Source organism: Acomys minous, assembly GCF_964271855.1.
Source record: "Acomys minous genome assembly, chromosome: 17".
NCBI classification, from domain to species: Eukaryota; Metazoa; Chordata; class Mammalia; order Rodentia; family Muridae; genus Acomys; species Acomys minous.
In genome coordinates, this window is record NC_140500.1 from 72,237,180 (window position 1) to 72,256,928 (window position 19,749).

General features: G+C 48.9%; 1 protein-coding gene across 1 annotated transcript; it reads right to left on the reverse strand.

Annotated features, from left to right (window-relative positions):
• Nucleotides 1–383: 383 nt before the first annotated feature.
• CD8B (CD8 subunit beta) lies at nt 384–15,766 on the reverse strand. Its single transcript, XM_084766913.1, has 6 exons — nt 15,659–15,766; nt 12,461–12,811; nt 9,417–9,506; nt 5,405–5,494; nt 3,646–3,682; nt 384–1,047 (listed from the first exon to the last, which is right to left on the reverse strand). The coding sequence occupies exons 1-6, from the start codon at nt 15,699–15,701 to the stop codon at nt 1,035–1,037; spliced, it is 624 nt and encodes a 207-aa protein (XP_084623039.1). The 5' UTR covers nt 15,702–15,766; the 3' UTR covers nt 384–1,034.
• Nucleotides 15,767–19,749: the final 3,983 nt, after the last annotated feature.

The window sequence follows — 19,749 nt, forward strand, 5'->3', positions numbered from 1 at the left end:
TGTGCGCGCGCGCGCGCGCACGCGCGCACGCGCGCATGTATGTGTTGGCTCTAAGGCAGCGAGACTGGTATTGTGAGTCCTGGGCTCTTCCTAACCTCTTTATCCACAATTTAAGTTATGGGCACTTTATGTGGCCAAATCAGGGTTCTAGACATAAGATGAGAAAATGAACTCACTCCCCCAACCTCTCCCCTGCTCCCCCCTTCCTCCCCACTGCCCCCAACCCTCCCCCCACCATGCTGTCCACTGAACCCAGGACCTTGCACTTTCAGGCGCGTGCTCTACACTTGCTCTATGCCTTGTTGCTTCTCTTTGACTAAAGTCAATACTTTTGCTGTAGCAGGGCTATCCTTGGATGCCACAGAAACCACTTGTGTCTTTGACACAGGACTTTATTTTACAGACAAGACATTTTTCGTAAAAAGGGCAGAGGGTAAGAGAAGAAACATACACACCACGAGAGAGAAGTGAAGCTTAAGAAATTTCCAGTTAGGTGATGAAGCAGAGGTCTGCCTCATGACCCAGAGGAAGGGCCTGAAAGACGAAGGTGGCTGCTGACAGCCGGGCGGCTGTTCGCAGGAAGTTTTGCTCATGAGCTGGCGTCTCCTTTTGAGGGATGAGCAGTCTTCTCTGGGAAGTCGTGGGCTTGGCCTCCACGTTCTCTCCAATGAGACCTCAAAGGGCCGATAATGCTACCCTACCAAGATGTGGGTGGAGGGCCACCATCCAGGGTCCAATCCAAGAAGGGTACAAACCCCCTGGAGTGTCACGGTGGGAATTCTTGGTTCTTCGGCACACGATGGGAGCAGCTCTGGATTCTGGGGCTTTCTCTTTGAGACTCCAGGTGAGCAATCAAGTGGTTCCCCTGCCTGCGGTCCGCAGACAGGATTTGTAGCCGTTCAAAGCAGGCAGCTTGAGCAAGGGCGAGGGCTCTCCCCGGTGGTGTGTCCCCTCTCTCCTTAGTCCAGATCTTGCTTTTTACAGAGTGCTGCCGCTGTCCTTTTGCAGCAGGTTGTTGGTTTTGTGGGCGCTGATCACTTGTGAAATCTGGAAAGCAACAGCAAGTTGTAAGACTCTTATTTTCAGGCCAGTGACACTGCATTTCTTGTAGAGGAAGCAAATGGCAGACAGAGGACGAAGCAGGGGCCCAGAGCTTTATGTTAGGATGTTTTTTTAGGGCCTATTTCTTTTTCTTTTTCTTCTCGAGACACGGTTTCTCTGTGTAGCCTTGTCTGTCCTGGACTCACTTTGTAGACCAGGCTGGTCTTGAACTCAGAGAGATCCGTCTGCCTCGGCTTCCCTGAGTGCTGGGATTATAGGTGTGCAGCACTATGCCCAGCTTTTAGGGCCCATTTCTACCATTTAAAAAATTAAAGGCAAAAAAACAAAGCCAAGCCAAAACGCAAAAACCAATGAACTCCAAACTACAACAAAATACCACACATTCACAAAAAATAGCTCAAAGCCCCTCAAGTTTTGGTACCAGTAGGATGGCTCAGTGGGTAGGGTGCTTGCTCAGTCTGATGATCTGAGTGCAATAATCAGTACCAGTTGTTCTGACCTGCCACAATGCACATGTATATGCAAAATAAAGAAATTAGGGTTTGCTAACAGATGATGTGTGAGGCCCGGGCACTGTTGTGTCCATACCTGGACCATAACAATAAAGCCAGAGAGGTTTTTTAAAGTGTTCAAAGCCACAAACCAATTGGGCATGCAGAAGGGAGGACCAGGACTTCAAGATGAGCTCAAGGCCAGCCTTTGAGATCTTGTCTCAAAAACCACACGAACACAAAAATCCTCAAGTAAATAAACCTATAAACATTTTCTTTGAAGTACTTTCTTTTTGGTGTTTTGAAACAGGGTCTCATTATATATCCCTGGGTCTTGCTATGTGGACCAGGCTGGCCTCAAATTCACAGGAGATCTGCCTGTCTCTGGGTCTGCCTCCCAAGTGCCCAGATTAAAGGTCTGCACTGCCAAGCCTGGCTAAATTACATATTTTTTTTCTTTTTAAGAAAAACTGACTATGATCTTCTTTTTTTTTTAAATGTATTTATTTACTATGTATACAGTGCTGTGTCTGCATGTATACCTCCAGGCCAGAAGAGTGCTTTAGATCACATTATAGAAGGTTGTGAGCCACCATGTTGTTGAAGCAGACAGTGCTCTAAACCCCTGAGCCATTTCTCCAAACCTGGCTATAATCTTGAACTTCTGATCCTTTTTCCTCACCTCTCCACCTTGCCAATCAACACATCTTATAAGTTAAAAAAAATCTTATAAATAAAAACAGATCATAGATGTGAGCAGAGCTGCCCTATGCAAAGAGGACTCCCCCACCCCCCACCCCACCCCATATGCTGTGTGCTCTCTCTGCCTTATTGGTCCATAGAACTCCTGGGTACCAAATCTCTGGGCTCCATCTCCAGATGTCTTCAAAACTGTCATTGTCACGTCACAAGGGAACAGACAATAACCAGAGGACACGATGGGACAAATCATAGGGAGTGCCAGGGTTAGGCTGCCTCTCACAAAAGCCCACAAAAGGTAGGCTTTTTGCACAGAATTCTCTGGAAGTCTAGTTTTAGGTGCTCTAGGATGGTATCCAATTCCTGCCCACAAAGTAGAATCTGCTGCTCGACATCCAAACTAGAATTGCCGTTTGCCCATAAAATACAGCTGATGGAGCTGGAGCTGGTGAGACAGCTCAGTGGGTCAAGATGCTTGCGGTCAATTCAGATCTAGACCTGTCTCTCCCTTGAGCACAAGGCTCTATTGTCCTTTTTCATTTGGAGACACGGTCTTTACTGTGTGTGTGTGTGTGTGTGTGTGTGTGTGTGTGTGTGTGTGTGTGTGTGTGTTCTAAGGATCTAATTAATATGTATGGCAGGCAGATGGGAAACACCCTCTGTGCTGAAGAGGAAAAAGCATCAAATCCGAGGGCTGGGCATGTGGCTCCGTCGTTAGAGCTCTCCCCTGTGTGCACCAAGGCCCGCGCTTGATCTCAGCACTCACACACCAGGCATGGAGGTCCATGCATGTAGCCCCAGAATGCAGGAGGTGGAGGTAGGAAGACCAGGAGTTAAAGATCAGCCTTGGCAAAGAGCAAGCTTGAGACCAGTGGGGAGGCCCAGTTTCCAACCAACAGCAACAAATCAGATTTAAGAACCTTGTCTGAGCCTAGGGATGGAGTCTTCGTTGGAAACACCCACAGCCTCTGTCTTGTACAAGCCTCTGGCTCTTTCTAAGAACTGAAAGATGGAGTGGACTGACCTTTTTCTCATCTGTTTTAAAATGTATATAGCTGGTTAGTTATTTCTGAGATATGGTCCATAGCCTAGGCTGGCCTTGTACTCACTAAGTAGCTGAAGAAGACTTTCAACTTCATTTCTTTTTTTATACAGGGTCTCACTATGTAGCCCAGGCTCACAGAGATCTGCCAGCCGGCTTCTGCCTCCTGAGTATTGGGACTAATGATGGGCACCACCATACCCTCTGACTTTGAATTTCTAATTCGCCTCCTAGTGCTGGGATCACGGGAATAAACCGCAATACTTGATTTACACGGTGCTGGAGATTGCTAGGCCAACACGCTGCCAAGTCATCCACACCCTCAGGCCCCATTTGGAGAACAGCACTTACTGTTTCATGAAGCGAATTCGGGCTTTCCTCCGAAGGCCTGGAAGAACACAGCAGGAAGAGGCAAGTCAGCGCTGGTTAGCCATCACCAGCATCAAGACTCGGAGCCCAAGAGGAAGACAGCAGGGTTAGCCAGCACCCATGACTTCATCTGGGGTGCTAGGGTGGGTCCCAAATCCTTCACATTTCACACTTCTGTTGTTGTTTGTTTATGTATGTTTAAAATATTTTAAATCATTCCTTCCTCCCACATTTTAGCAGCCTCACGCTTGCTACTAGATTCTCTTCCCATGATGATCATGGTAAGAGCACGTGAGTTGTCCAGTAACTTGCCAAAAGCCGTGTAGCCAGTGCTAGAGTTTTAGTTTTTTTGGTTTTTAGCTTTTTGAGACAGGGTTTCTCTGTGTAGCCTTGGCTGTCCTGGACTCGCTCTGTAGTCCAGGCTGGCCTCGAACTCACAGCGATCCACCTGCCTCTGCCTCCCGAGTGCTGGGATTAAAGGTGTGCGCCACCATGCCCGGCCAGTGCCAGAGTTTTAACGCAGTCCCTCTACTCCAGTTTGAACATTAAATAAGCTTTCCTGGAGAGAGGGGCCCTAGCACAGTGATGGAACACAAGGTCTTAGGTTCAAATCTCAATAGTGCAAAACAAAGACCGTTGCCTTTGACAGCAGACCGCACCAGAACTTAGAAGACAACCAAAGCAGCTCCTTCCAGGATGCAGGGAAGAAAGAGGAGTGCATTGTGTTAACTCCCACAGGCCACTTTTATTTGCTTTTGGAACAGGGTCTTAGGTGGCCCAAGTTGGCCTCAAACCTCAAATTCACTATGTAGCCAAGGCTGGCCTTCTACCTTTACCTCCTAAGTACTGGGATTTCAGGTGTGTGCACCAGGCTCAGCCAGACTACTGGGGTTCTTAGAACAGATACACAGACTTGTGTGTGAGAACAGCAGTGTACCAAAGCATTCCTGCCCTCAGCTGCAGCCTGGGAAAGTTAAGAGCCACTGATCTGGTTGGTGTCCCAGCTGCTCCCTTCTCTTTATAGATGCCCTGGGAGGAAAGGTGAGGCACTCAAGGTGGCAGAAGTGAGTGAGCAGGGATATCCTGGCCTCTGCTCACCTTTCCTGCTCATCTCATGAGGCCAGTGTCTGCCGAACCTGGGGAACAGAGGGACCTAAGGGCATCAGGCTGGTGAGTCTCCTTGCAGTGCCACTGAGCAGGAGTGGGGGCGGGGGGGGGGACTTCTAGGAGCAGCATTTAAAGGCCACAGGTGAGCTCTTTTGGACACAGGGCTCTCATCTCTAGTGCCACAGGCCCCCATGTACCCAGCACACGGGGCCTGAGGACATTTACAGATAGCAGTCCTGCTAGGTAGACAGTGTTCTACGCCACAGAGGCCAAGATCGATCATTCAAGAAGGGAACAGCCTCAGTGGACTCAGACCCCAGGCTTTGTCTGACTGCAGACACCGGAGGAATCTCACATTGGGCTCCTTGGGGTGGGAGTGAGGGTGGTGGGGGGGGCAGAGGAGGGCGGGGGAGCTGGGTGTCTCACTAGTAGACGGCATCTAACATGCACTGGGTTCAAGTCCCTGCACTCCCCTACAAGTCCCTCAAAACAAGAAAGATCTGCTTGCAGAGCCATAAGGTTTGTTGGGGGCAAACTTGCTGTCTTCTCTGCTGCCTTAGTGAACAAAGTTTGCCTAGGTAAACCTCAGGCAGCGAAATGGGGGCCCTTCAATGTCCGGTAGGCATCGACTCACAGTGAAAGTGGATGGCCACACTCAGGGACACCAGCAGAACCAGGATGCCGGCCACCAGCAGGCTGAGGGTAATGAGACCACACCTCGGGCCTGAAAAAGACACACATGACACACACAGTCAACATTGATGTAGACACGGCAAGGAGCAGCCCCTCCTCCCAGAGGGTGTCACTGGTTGGCAGGCTTGTTTTTTGACACAGAGTCTCACTATGTGTGTGGCCTTCATTTTGTAGCCCTGGCTGTCCTAGAGCTCACTGAGGTCTGTGTGACTCCCCTCCCAGGAGGCAGCCTCTCTGGTTGCATTTTTAGCATGTTTCCTTCTGGTTTGTCTTTTAAATTCACTTAAATATAACTGAGGTAAACATATATATTCATGTTATATCTATCTATGTATCTATGTATCTATGTATCTATCTATCTATCTATCTATCTATTTTTTCAAGACAGGTTTTCTCTGTGTAGCCAGCCAGATGTCCAGGCTGGCTTTGAACTCACAGAGATCTGGTCTGCCTCTGCCTCCCTGAGTGCTGGGATTACAGGCATTGTCACCATGCTTATATTTTTAAAATGTTAATAAAACTCAGGAGCTGCCTATGTTCAAAGAGACTAGACACATCTCATATCTAGTAATAAGATTTTACTATTCATTAAAAAAGGCCTTTATTTGAATATCACAAAATAGGAATATTTTCATCATATTTTACACGCGGTTAGAATGTTCACAGACCAGCACTGATAATTTCTCAATCTTTCCTTTTGCATCTAAACACACAGTTTTCACTGTTTATATACATGTATGTGAGTGTGCACACCCTGTGTGTGTGTGTGTGTGTGTGTGTACATGAGTGAAGGTATGGAGACCAGAGGAGACGTGTCCTGCTCTGCCACTTTCTGCCCCAGTCCCTTGAGACAGTGTCTCTCACTAAACCTGGCACAAGCCCCAGAGGTTCTCCTGCGTCTGCTCCACCCCCAAAGCTGGGTTGCCTCTTATGTGGGTGCTCGTGACTCAAGCTCAGGGCCCCCTCACCTTTGTAGCAAGCACTCTAGCCTGAAAAGCCGTCTCCCTAACTGCTGTCTTAGTTTTTTTGATGTTAAAGATAAGGTTTCCTGTATTCCAGGCTGGTATGTAATTCACTGTGGCCGAGGATGGTCTTGAACTTCTGGTTCTCCTGCCTTCGTGTGTCAAGTGCTGGGATTACCCTTGTGGGCCACTATAACCGTTTATGCAGGGCTAGGGATTGAACCCAGGGCTCTGTGCATACTACATCTGGGCCCCTTCGTTTTCTCCTTTTATAGTACAATGGATTGTACTGTAGCCATTTCCCCCCTGCAAACGCATCCCTGCCCCCCTCCCCCCATCATGCCAGCACATCTGCCCAGCAGAGTCACAGGCAGTCTTGGGGATGCCCCTGGATTTAGCTACCAGTGGGAATCTGGGCTGTTCCCTATGTGTTACTTTTTATAAACAGCCCCTCAGAGAACATTCTGGCACGTTTCTATATGCAGGTGTCTTCCTGGGGCAGAAGCTGAAAACGGGAACTACAGATGTGGCCCTTTTTGGTTATAGTAGGCTGCCAGATGCCTCCGCCCATGGTGCACCTTAGTGGCCCATGTTGGTGGGGTTTCAGTTTTTGTCAGTCCATTGTGTCTTCATGGGAGAGAGAGGGAGATTGGCTTCACTCCAGTCCGGGGTCTGGGTGGGCTCTAGCTTATGTGTTTACATTAGCTGCTCACATGACTGTTCTTCCGTGAGTGAGGTATCCATGCACTTGTCTAGTTCGTGTTTGCTATTTAAGCTGCAGGGCTCATATTTAATGTCCTAGGTCCTTTTCCAATGCTCTCAGATCAGCCCCACAGTTCATCACCCTGAAGGGCTAAGGTGCAGAGCCAGGCATAGTACATAATAAAATGAAGTCACTCTGTCTTCCGTTTCATATTCAGTAAGACTTTACCTTTCTGTTCACGGGTTTAGGCTTTCTCTATCGGTTAGTGCTTTGATTTGTTTGAGACAGGGTCTCATTTGGCCCCAGCTGACCTCCAACTTGCATCGTAGCTGAGGATAACCTTACATTCCTGTTCCTCTTGCCTCAACCTCCCAGGTGCTGGGGTGACAGGCATAAAGCACCAAACCAGGCAGGTTCCAATTTTCTCTCCACAGTGACCCCGGGAGGCAGTCCCCTCCCCATCTCCTAGTCCCTAGGGGAGCATCTCCCCCGGGGGCCTTTGTATGCTGCAGTGGGCAGCCCTAGACTGGTATTGTGGTTTGCTCTCTGGGCAGTGGCAGATGTGGAACTTTCCGTTTGTCACCAGTAACTTTTGGGGGTTGAAGTCAGTATCTTTCCAGAAATACATTTGCGCTAATGGCTTTAAAGGAAGTACACATGTGCCTACTCCAGCTATGATGCTCGATGCTCACTCATTAGCTTGTGTTAAGCCCTCTGTTAAGACATCAAAGCTGGAAAAGAGAGAAAGGCTGGTCTTTTGGACTGTTTGTTGACAGCTTGATTGTGATATGATTTGCAAACCAGAAACTCCACCTGCCTAAGGTATATAGTTTTGCGCAGGGTGTACATGCATATAATCCCAGAACCTATGAGCCTAAGGTAGAGGGATTATGAATTTGAGATTAGCCTGGGTTAAATAGTTCCAGGCGGCTTGGATCTACATGGGAAAATCATGCCTCAGCGAAAACTTACAGCACACTTTGAGGGGTATGAAGCTATCACACCATCTGACTCTGGGATATTTTGAGAGTTCCAGAAAAAGCAACTCTGTAGTGCTTGAGACTTCCTCATTATTATGCCCAATGCCCTCCCTTCAGGCAGCTGTTCATCTATGGTCAAGACAGGGTTCACTATGTAGCCCTGGCTAGCCTGGGACTTACTTTGTAGACCAGGCTGGTCTTGAACTCACAGAGATCTGCCTGCCTCTGCTTCTGAGTGCTGGCATTAGAGGCGTGGGCTACCCTACCCGGCTAAAGTGTGTTGTTTGTTTGTTCTTTGCAACTGACCCTTTACCGTGAATTTTCAAGCTCCATCCACACTTAAGCATGTATCAGTATTTTCTTTTTTTGGCTGGTGGCGTTTGAGACAGGGCCTTATATAGCCCAGGCTAGTTTCAAATGTGACATAATCACTGAGGATAACTTTGAACTCCTGATCCTCTTGCATCTATCTGCTAAATTCTGGGATTACAAATGTGTGCCGCCACCACCGCTCCCCCCCCCCCCCCCCCCCCCCCCGCTTTTCAAAACAGAGTTTCTCTGTGTAGCCTTGGCTGTCCTGGACTTGCTCTGTAGACCAGGTGTACCACTGCACCCCCCTTCCCCCACCCCCCAACAGCTCAGGCTGACTTTGAACTTGAGATCTTCCCTCAGCTTCCTGAGTGTTTGGATTATAGGCATGAACTACCAGTATTTAATTCTTCTTTTTTTTTTTAAACTTACATTTATTGACTGGTTGAGTGAGTAGGCATATGGTGTGGACATTTTAGTACCATTTAGCCATGGTGCAACGTGCAGGGGTCAGTTTTCTCCTTCTACCATGTTAATCTCAGGGACAGAACACAATTAGGCTGGGCAGCAAGTGCCGCTACTATCCAGACCAGCTTGTGAGCCCAGTACCTCATTCTTTATGTGCCCTTGTATTGCTTGCCTCCTGTCTTGTTAGCCTGTGTGTCAGTTGGGGAACATGTGAGTTGGGTCCACGTTTTTTGGCTATGGTGGATTGTGCTGCTGTGAGCACCTGTGTGCAGGGTTTGGGTAGATGTATTTTCCTTATCTTATTCAGTGATGATTTGTGCGTGTGGCCTCATTTGACTGTGAGTTGCCGTCATACTCAGCACCCCTTTTACTGACACCAGTTTAGGGCTAGAGAAATAGGCTACAGAGGCAAGACTTGGCAAGTGTTTGTGCAAGGGAGAGAGGAAGGAAGGCAAGAGAAAGAAGGAGAGGGACGAAGGGAAAGTGGAAAGCTGCCCCTTTTTTCCATAGGTACAATAATGGAAAACTTACCCTTCTGGGTCTTTGGGCTGGGGAACGGGCACTGTTTCTTCTTGACAATAGTCTTCTTGCTGGTCGGGGCAGGTGTAGGAAGGACATCAACTATAGAAAGAAGTGAGACCCATATCTTAGCCAGGTAAGCAGCAGGACTGACAGGCAGACTGTGCCTTCCTTCAAGGCACTGATGACCTTATGATTGTTCCCTTGGCTGTCACAGGACTTCAGGCCACAGAGCACAAGAATTTATATCTGATTTCTCAGTTCTCAGATGAATGGAGAGCCTATGGGTGGGGATTAGCCGCGTGTCCTGGAGAAAGACTATGGCACCACCAAACATGAGCAGAGCCCTGTGGCCACAGATAATAGCTGTGCAGCCTGGGCTAAGTCCATGTGCTGTAGAGAAGATGACTTAGGCCAAGTAGTGCTGCACACTTTTAATCCCAGCACTCTGGAGGCAGAGGCAGACAGATCTCTGACTTTGAAGCCAGCTTGGTCTACAGAGCTAGTTCCAGGACTGCCAGGGCTATATAGAGAAACCTGTTTCAAAAAATGGAAGATGACGCCTACTTGTGAGAACTAAAAAAGCAGTGTGCCTGGCAAAGTATGCAGTAGGTGTGACTGTGATTGGCAGAAGACCTTGGGTTGCCTGTACTTAGTCCATCTGGGTGTGGTGGCATCTCTCTGAGTCCAAGGAGGCTCAACTCATCTACATGAGTTCCCGGACAGCCAGGATTGTGTGGAGAAACCCTGTCTCAAAAAACACAAAAGAAAAAAGATCCCTCCGTCCTTTGGTATGATCAGTCTCTAAGCCTCCTTGCAAATCCCTAAGGCAGTGGAGCGAGCCCACAGGAAGGAGACGCTCAGCCCCTCCCCCAGGAGCAACACCAGTTGAGAGACTCAGTAAGTGCTCTGGGTCCTTCTCCTTTTCCTGGATGGCCCCTCCTCTCCTCAATTTTGATCCATTGTCTCACACTCGGGGTGGGGGTTGGGAAAGCAGTAGGAGAGGACAGTGGGGATGATGCACTGAGCAGGGAGACTCTGAGACGTGGAGAACAAGACCGTCTACCCTTTGCCTTTGTTGGCCAATGAGACGGGTCTCCTGCATACTTATTTCAGCACAGCTGTAGGAGAGGGGCTATAAAAACAAACAGGCGGACAAACAAAAACCATTTCCTACGCCACACATGACAGAACATTAACCACATTAGGTCACTGCAAGTCTTTTGACCCTTGGCACCAAGGAGCTTTTGTAAAGTGACAGCCGATAGCAGTGACAAGGTCTGAGAGTCTGGACCTGCTGGTTGCTACGTTCTTTAAATGCTCATAGCCCCTAAACTAAGTCCATTTGCTTCATCTTATACTCAACGAAGCAAGGGGTCTCTCAGCTGCTCAGCCTGGGAGGGAGCCAGCTGTAGCCTCCAGTGCCTTGGCTGGGAGCAGCAGCCTGGTCTGAGTCAGGGAGTTTGAACTAACTCTCTCTCTCTTCTCTCTCTCTCTCTCTCTCTCTCTCTCTCTCTCTCTCTCTCTCTCTCTCTCTCTCTCCTCTCTCGTCAGAGGGACAGATCCTTGGAACCCATCATGTGCTTGAGGGCCTGGGCAAGACCTGTGTCCCCCAACACTCGATACTCAAATTTCTCATCTAAAGCACTGGGACCTTTCAGCCACGCAGGTAGCTCAGGCTCCAGTGTCCTGTCACTGGGGAGATTGTATCCAGGGATGATCTTTGGGAAGACACAGCTGTTGCTGGGTGGTTGGACAGTACACAGGACTTGGAAATACGGCAGCCAGGATAGGTAGAGATGGAAAATTACCAGCCACCTTCTCAGACCCTGAAGTGCTGGGAAAGCATGGGACTCATAGAAACAAAAGCAACAACAACAAAACAAGACAAACGAACAATGAAAAAACAAACATAGCCCCCCCAACCCCACAGAATTCCATGATTCAGAATATGAATCAAACTTCCTTGCTAGAAAGGCCATGGAGACCTCATTCTGTTTTTGTTGTCTCCGTTGTTTTTCTATAACTATCCTCAGTTCTGTCTGTGTCTCCTTAGGCTGAGGGCCCTAACTTCTGAGGATGCCTGGGGTACCTTTGTGACTTTCAGGCCCCAGCTGAATAGAAAACAAAACAGTGAGAGGCCCAGTCCTGAGCTACAACCAACCACTGGCCTGAGAGAACACACAGTGACCCCTTTCCACCGCAAGAGATGAATTCTTGCTGCCGGTGTGGCTGGTCTGAACACAGATATGCTGTACGCGTATCAAATGCCATGTACTCAAATAGGCCAACTGTTGGAGTGCTAACACTGCTTTGATAAATTGGGCTCAATAAAATGTACTTATTTCATCTTATTTAGATGACTCTTAGAAAATGGAAAACCATCTCTGTGGTTTGCCATGGCCTTCTGCATATGGTCATTTGATTCGTGAAGCTGTAGCTTCGGAGAAGTAGAGGTGGGGCCAGCACCTGCCTTGTAACAGACACGAAAACTGAGGCCTTGGGAGGGGAAGGCAGGGATGGACCGATAGCCTGGCCAGGCCTGGGGTCCAGATTCTTTACTCATTGAAGCCCCAAGCATGGGTTTGATCAATAGAACTTGGCAAAGAGTCCTGAGGACAACTGCTTCTCTGTCACCTCAGAAATGCTCTAAGTGTGTGTGTGTGTGCCCAGGCAGCGAGAGTCTGTACGTACATGCAGGATTCCTGAGACTGCTGACATTGTCTTCACCAGAATCGTATCATTTCTCATCTCCTCTGATCCCCATCCATAGAGGGCATAGAATGTCCCATCCTCTGGGCGGTTGGCAACATTAAGGGACACAGCTGTATGCAACCTCCAAAGGGGCTTGGCTTGGGTAACTCTCAATGTGTATGTTCTCAGCCTTAGCAGTGGTGTCATTAGTCATGGCTGCAGACTGAGACTTAGAGGTCTAACTCTATTGCCTGGTATGTGCGTGCGTGCGTGTGTGTGTGTGTGTGTGTGTGTGTGTGTGTGTGTGTGTGTGTGCGCGCGCGTGCTCGTGTCCTCTTTTGTAGCCTTGACAGTATTCTTACCCACTTTCAGCTCCGTCGCTGTCCCGAAGATCAGCTGGGGGCTCCCAACCCTCATGCAGAAGTAGAAGCCACTGTCCTCTGGCTTCACATTCGTGAGATTGAGAAAGTACCGGGTTGAATCCGAAAACACAATTATTCTGTTCTTCATCTTTTTATAAGGTGTATTCCCGGAAGGATTACAGGAAGCCAGGAACTCATAGATCTTGGCCTTGGTGGCGGTCTCGTACTGTCGCAGCCAGTAGATCGAGGTCTTAGCGGAGGTTCTAGCCTCACAGGTCACTTTTGCCGTTCCATTGGTTAGGACCGTCATGGACGGAGGGGTCTGAAGGAGGGCAGAGCTGCCGCAGAGAGCTACAAGGAACCAGAAGAGACAAACCAGGCTTTTATTATACACATGTGACCTCAGCACTCTGGGTGGGAGTACAGGATCAGAACTTTAAGTTTGGTTCTCACATAGTGAGTTCAAGGCCAGCCTGAGCTACAAGGGAACTTATCTTAAAGGGGGGGATGGGGAAGGAGGGGAGGAGCTTGTGAGATAGCGCAGCAGGTAAAGGTGTTTACCACCAAGCCTGGCCTCCTGAGTTCAAACCCTAAAAACTAGAAAGCAGAAGCCCCATTAGCATACTTTTCCTGTGCTTAGTGATGGGGCCTCAGGATCACCGAGTTTGGGGCAAATTGTTGGAAGAATCTGCCTGGTGCAAGAGCCAGGGCGTGAACAGCAGTCAGTGTCTTTTGGACTCAGAACTTACAGACACTGATTGCAAGGCAGGTGCTCCCAGCTGAGCTTACCTTTACCGTAGCCATTGGTTGACCACTTACTTCTGTTTGTGGCCCTTTGCATAAGTTACCTTAGCCACATTTCAAACTGGCTCCAGGACTTTTATTATTATTATTGTTGTTATTATTATTATTATTATTATTATTATTATTATTATTATTATTATTATTATTATCATAGTCGTCATCATCATCATCATTGCTGTTGTTGTTGTTTTTTCCAGACAGGGTTTCTCTGTGTAACAGCTTTGGCTGTCCTGGACTTACTTTATAGACCAGGCTGGTTTAGAATTTACAGAGATCTGCCTGCCTCTGCCTCCCAAGTGCTAGGATTAAAGGCGTGCGCCACCATCACTCGGCTTGTTTTGTTTTTGTTTTTTGAGGAGGGGTTTCTCTGTGCAGCCTTGGCTGTCCTGGACTCTCTTTGTAGATGAGGATGGCTTCCAACTCACAGAGATCTGCCTGTCTCTACCTTCCCGAGTGTTGGGATTATAGGTGTTTGCCACCTCGCCCAGCTGGCTCCAGGATTTTTACCCCCTTACACGAATGAAAAAACACTGGCATGAAGCTAACTTGTTTGGAGTCTCACTGGATTCAAATCCAAAGCCGGGCAGCTATTACAGAAGCAAGACTGGGGCTTCATTTTGTCTGAGATGAGGAGTCGCAGACACGGCTACTCACACAGCCTGTGCCCTGCAGCAGCTGTGGGACCTCAGAGGTCACCACGTTGGTGGTCTCCTGTGGAAAAAGAGCAGCTAGGCTTGGCAATACTGTCCTGCTCGGTGCTGGGGGTTGGAAAGAAAAGGAAGGAAGACAGGATTGATGGTGCGCACGTAGAATCCTAACACTTCAGAAGTTGAGGCAGGAGGATTGCTTTGAGTTTGAGGCCGCCCTGTGCTACATAGTGAATTCCAGGAGGAAAAAAAAAGAAGTAAAACCATATGGGAGTGGTGAGGCACTCACAACACAGGGAGTCATGGGCGGACAGTGGAGGGGCCCGCGCGACACGCTCACACTGGTAAATACTGCCGGTGAGTCCAACGGTCCCCGGGATGTCCTGGGCACGAAGTGAAGTGGTGTGGGGACTCAGAATACGTTCCTTTACACCCTAGACCATGTGGATTCCAACAAACCCAGGTTGATCCAGAAAACCCTTTTTTCCCCGCCCCCCCTTTGGCTTGGAGCAGAGGACCACTCCGCAGACTACGGCCGAGATATAACACAGCGGCCAGGCCTGGCTGAGCAGAGTAATGACATCGGTATTTATTGCACTGCGCCGGGCACAGTGAGCCTGTTTTCTGATTTAACTCTCACTAAATCCTATGGGGAGAGACTCCTTTTACCCAGGAGCTATCAGAGCTCAAGGAAGGTCTCCTCAAGGCCACACAGTCTGCGTGAAGTGGACTCACACACAATGGGGTCATAGGACTTGGGTGAATGAGCTCAGAGCCACTGAACCGAGGGCGCCCTGCACGCAAAGTGGGGCCACAAATACGCTGATGGCGGGAGCCTTTCTGAAAAGCACAGAGGACACCTACGGCCGGGCTTCTAGTTAGACACGGTCTCATTCGATCTGTTTGGTAGGCCAGGCTTCCATCTTCAGAGGGCCTTGGTGTTTCTACAGTGAGCAGCAGTAGCTTTAGTGGCTTGAAATAGCCTTGCCTCGTGTCCATTTGTGATATACTTGAGCTAACCTGGTCAGAAGTAGGAGCTGGCGTGCCCTGTCTCTCTCAGTAGTGTGACCAGTTTGGGGCTTTCTTTACGGTGCCAGGCCAGGGGAAATTTGAGGAGTTTTCCTCTGAAAAGCAAACTCAATTGCTTTCATCTGATCGCAATGACAGTCTCTAGGCCACACTTCTGGGCTAGCCCCAATATCTATCTCATCGGCAGAGCTGCTTCTCGGTGGGGGGGAGGGGGGGGGAGCGCCATGCTGCGCAGGACCTGACTCCAGGGCACTCTGGAGAGCAAGGCAGTTATCGTCCCTGAGCCAGCTACAGCAGTGTTTGTCCAATTTAGCAGAAGCACTTCCCCGGAAGTAATAAGAGTATGTCTATAGACCCTTGCCTGAGCCAGGTGGCTTCTGGGAACTTCGTGGGGGCACATCCCTGTGGGCACTCTGAACAACTACGTTCCCCCTTCAGTTTTGGATTTCTCGACCCCCTTTTCTTTCTTTATTCTTTCCTCCCTCCTCTTCTAGTTCAGGCCTCTGGAGAGAGGTGCCTTCTGCCCTAGGCGTCTCAGACCTCTTTGGGTTATTAGCCCATGACAGGAATATCCTTCCTTTCCATTCTCAGGGTCTGAAACTACCAGCCTCCCCTGTCCCCATAGGCCGGCTCAGGTCTGTTCCTCCTGTTGCTGAGACTGCCAGATCCACTCCCTTGCTCTGGTGCAGACCTGTGCTAGCCCCACTCTGGGTCTTACCTGCCAGCTTCACACTGAAAACCAGCCAGAGCCTTGGCTGCATCTCGGTGCTCTTGGGGACACCCGCTCCCCTCAGGGCTCCGTCAAATGAAAGGTGGGTTAGGAGCCAGTGCGGGGAGGGAGGGTGGGGCAACTGAGTGTGAGAGGTAGGGTGCTGATGGAGTACGAGGGCGGGGTCACCAGGGCAGGGGGTGGAGTCATGGTGTGTGTGTGTGTGTGTGTGTGTGTGTGTGTGTGTGTGTACCCCCAGCCTTCATCCTCATCCTCTACAGCATCAAAGGCTTTGGCTTTTCAAAGAGCCCACCAGGACTCTGTTTTCTGGTCAGGAAGTGATAGTTTGCAGTCATGCCAGGCAGCTGCACCTGTGTGGTGCCCCTTTGTCCCTGGGGGAGGGCTCGGGACAGAACACTGATACCCTGTGACAACTGGGATAACTGAGTCACAGAGGTCAGCGTGCTCCAGGCCTCACAGCTTTGTGAAGCTGGGCCCTAATTCAGACACATCCTCACTTCATCTCTTTCTGAGCAGCTGGGGGAGGGGTTTTTGAGGACATGCGCCAGTGTGCTGGGGAAGACGTAGGGGCTGGAGACTGAGGCTTTACATCTGTGTGGCTCAGCAAGGGGAGCAGCTGTAGAGAACCTCCTTGCGTCAGGAGGGTTCAGCTGGCCTGGAGTGATGGAGATCCCTTCGAGGGAGGGAGGGGAGGGAGGGACTGACGGAGGAAAGTTAAAAACAGAGAGAAATGAGAGGCGAGCGGGAGTATTGCTGAGGGCCTCAGACCTTGCCTGAAAGTGAGGCAAAGCCAACTTAGGATCCTAAGGACTGGGGTGTGTGAGTGTCTGCAGGTCTCCCCTCCCCTGCCCTGCCTTACAGTGCTGCCCCAGGACTTCCCACCCCCCACCCCCGTTTCTTTATCAATTTTGAGATCAAATTCCCATCAAGAACCCTTGAAGAACAGGGAAACCTGGCTTGGCCTGAGGAGGTTGGCAGAGGTGAGTTGGAGGAGGAGGGCTGTACAGGGAAGCTGGACCCTTGGCGACCTGTCTGCTGGGGAGGGGAGGCTGGGGAATGGCCATGAGGGGAGAGAGAGGGCGCCGGGGTCAGCGAGCACCAGCCAGGCAGACCTGGAGCCGTACACTTTGAGACCTTGAGTTTCAGAAGAGGGTGTGGGGTATCCCTGGTGGCTAAAGCCGGCTGCGGGGTGAGAGAAGGAAGTGCTCATGTCCTGAGCTCAGCTCTCAGATAGCCCAGACAGTGTCCACCATACTGTCCTCTTGTCGCTGTTCCCAGGAGAACCTGCTAAGGCCCAGATGTATGCAGGGTAGACAGTCCTAGGAAAAACACACAGTAGTAATTCTTAAGGTCAGTGTAAAGCCCACTTATCACAAAGTGAATATGTGGAAGGACACAGCACGGCTGTCAATAAATGAATGGTGCCTTTTCTCCTCGTTTGCCGCGTGTGCCAGAGCCTGGTAACTGCTCATCTTCTTCTTTGCATTGAATTTACTTACTCCTCACAAATGGAACTATTCGGCTTCTTTGGTTTTAGAGGAAGTGGTTTCAGGCCCAGAGCTGACTTTAAGCCCTGGATCCTCCGGCTTCTACCTCCCCAGGACTTCTTACATTTTTTTCCCGCCTTTGACCCCTTCTGCCTCTCAGATTTTTCCATGTCCCCGGGACATATATGAAACATATATACAAAGCAACTATTTACTGATAACTAATTACAAACAAATCTGTTTTATTTTACTTTTTAAAAAGATTGTGTTTTTGTGTGTGTTTGTGGGCAAGAAGATTGCATCAAATATGCAGTTGGAGTTAGAGGATGTGCGAGCCAGCTGATACGGGAGTTGGAAGCCTAACTCTGGTCCTTTGCAAGAGCAGCAAGCACTCTTAGACTCCAAATTGCCTCTCTACGTCCCAATAAAACTATTTTAAAGAAATTCTTAAGCCGGGCATGGTGGCGCATGCCTTTAATCCCAGCACCTCGGGAGGCAGAGGCAGGTGAATTGTTGTGAGTTCAAAGCCAGTCTGGTTGGTTACAAAGTGAGTCTAGGACAGCCAAGGTTACACAGAGAAACCCTGTCTCAACCCCTCCAAAAACCCCAAAAAATCCAAAATCAAATATTCTAACAGGGCAGTGGTGGCACAGTTTTAATCCAAGCACGCAGACATTTGAGTTTGAGGATAACCTGGTGTACAGAGTGAGTTTCAGGACAGCCAGGGCTACTACACACAGAAACCCTGTCCTCAAAAAAAGAAAAAAAAGAAAAAAAAGAAAAAAAAGAAAAAAAAAAGAAAAAACCAAACCAACCAACCAACCAAAAAACTAAACATTCTAACACAATACAATATGAGATGTACTAATTCAATATATGCCTGATAAAGAATGATGGTTGGAAAATACTAAAGTTCTTATTTCTGTAAGAACAGTTTATAGTCTATCTAGTACAAACACACAGTTGGCAACATGGAATTGTCTCAAATCAGACTTCAGTTGTTAATGTTTCCTGGCATGATGGCTCGTGCAGGCCGAGAGCCCGCATTGTGTATTTAGAACCAAGGCTGCAGTGCTGTGTGGCGCGAAGGAAGCGAGAGCTGAGGTCACCACACACTTGATTATTTTGGTTGGTGCACATTCAGAAACCTTTCATCACAGCCAAAATTTTGTGCAAGCCGCACATGATCACTTCTGGGGTTGTAATCACAATTTAAAAAGCTGGAAATATCCAAGTGCTGGGATGACAGGTGTATGCCACCACACCCGTGGCAAGCATGTATTTGAGTCCTTTTTTAAAAAATCCTTTTGGGTTTATTTCCTGGAGTGAAACATCAGAGTCTTTTGGTCAATCTGTCTGGGAACTATCTGTTTTTTACAGCAGTGACTTTAATTTACAAGAGCACCAACAACAGAAAAGAGCTCCAGGCTTCCCACAACCCTGCCAAGGCCTGTTACTTGAAAGGACTAACTCATCTCATCCGGGACTTTGGTTTGCATTTTGTTACCGTCTAAAGATGCCAAGCCTCTTCTCATTGCTTAGTGGTTATTTGTATGTCTTTGTATGTCTGTTTAAAAGATTTGATTTAGAAAACACACTCTACTTATTACAGAGGAACATCTGTGCTAGTCACTTTGCTTAGTTTTCTTTTCTTTTTTTGTTTTTGTTTTGTTTCAAGACAGGGTTTCTCTGTATAGCCTTGGCTGTCTTGGGCTCCCTTTGTAGACCAGGCTGGCCTTGAACTCACAGAGATCCACCTTTCTCTGCCTCCCGAGTGCTAGGATTACAGCCTTGCCCGGCTTTCGCATGGCTTTCTTAGTCTACTCACTCACTACTATTCACTTAGGGTTGTTTCAAGTCAGTCAGTCAGCATGTCACTTATAAAGTGCCTCTCAGCACTTGGGAGGCAGAGGCAGGTGGATCACTGTGAGTTTGAGACCAGCCTGGTCTACAAACTGAAACCAGAACAGCCAAGGCTACACGGAGAAACCCTGTCTCAAAAAACCAACCAATCAACCAAACAAAAGCCCTCAAAAACAAAACAAACAAACAAATCCACCAAAACAAAAAAACAAAGTGCCTCATCTCAGTCAGTGTGACCATCCATGTGTGTTCAGTGTCTTTCCACTCTTCCATGGACACACAGCCATGCTGGTTAGTTTTAACTGTCAACTGGACACAGCCTAGAACCACCTCAGAAGAGCTCGGATTGGGGAGCTGTCTAGATCAGGTTGTCCTGTGGGCATGTCTGTGGGGGGGACTGTCGTGACTGTTGATTGATGGAGGAAGGCCCAGGCCCCTGTGGGCAGCAAGGTTCCCCTAGGCTGGGCCCTAGAAGTGTGTAAAACTAGAGAAAAACCCCCAAGGGATCAAGCAAGCAAAGATGCACGGGTTTTTTGCTCTTGACTGTGGGTGCTTTGAGCGTCTGCCTCAGCCTGCCCCTCCCCCACCTACTGATGCACAGGGAACGTTAAACTGATAGAAACCCCTTTCTTCCTTCAGGTTGCTTTAGATCAAGGTGTTTTATTACGGCAACATAAGTGAAACCAGAACAGGGAGCTTGACAAGGAAGCATCTCTCTCAGTGAGTGGT

Excerpts from the sequence above, each read along its gene's own strand:
- CD8B (XM_084766913.1), bottom strand. The coding sequence starts at position 15,701 with ATGCAGCCAAGGCTCTGGCTGGTTTTCAGTGTGAAGCTGGCAG. Across the intron at positions 9,507-12,460 it reads AGCGACGGAGCTGAAAGTGG|TTGATGTCCTTCCTACACCT; the intron begins GTAAGAATACTG and ends TTCTTTCTATAG. Across the intron at positions 5,495-9,416 it reads CAGCCCAAAGACCCAGAAGG|GCCCGAGGTGTGGTCTCATT; the intron begins GTAAGTTTTCCA and ends TGTCTTTTTCAG.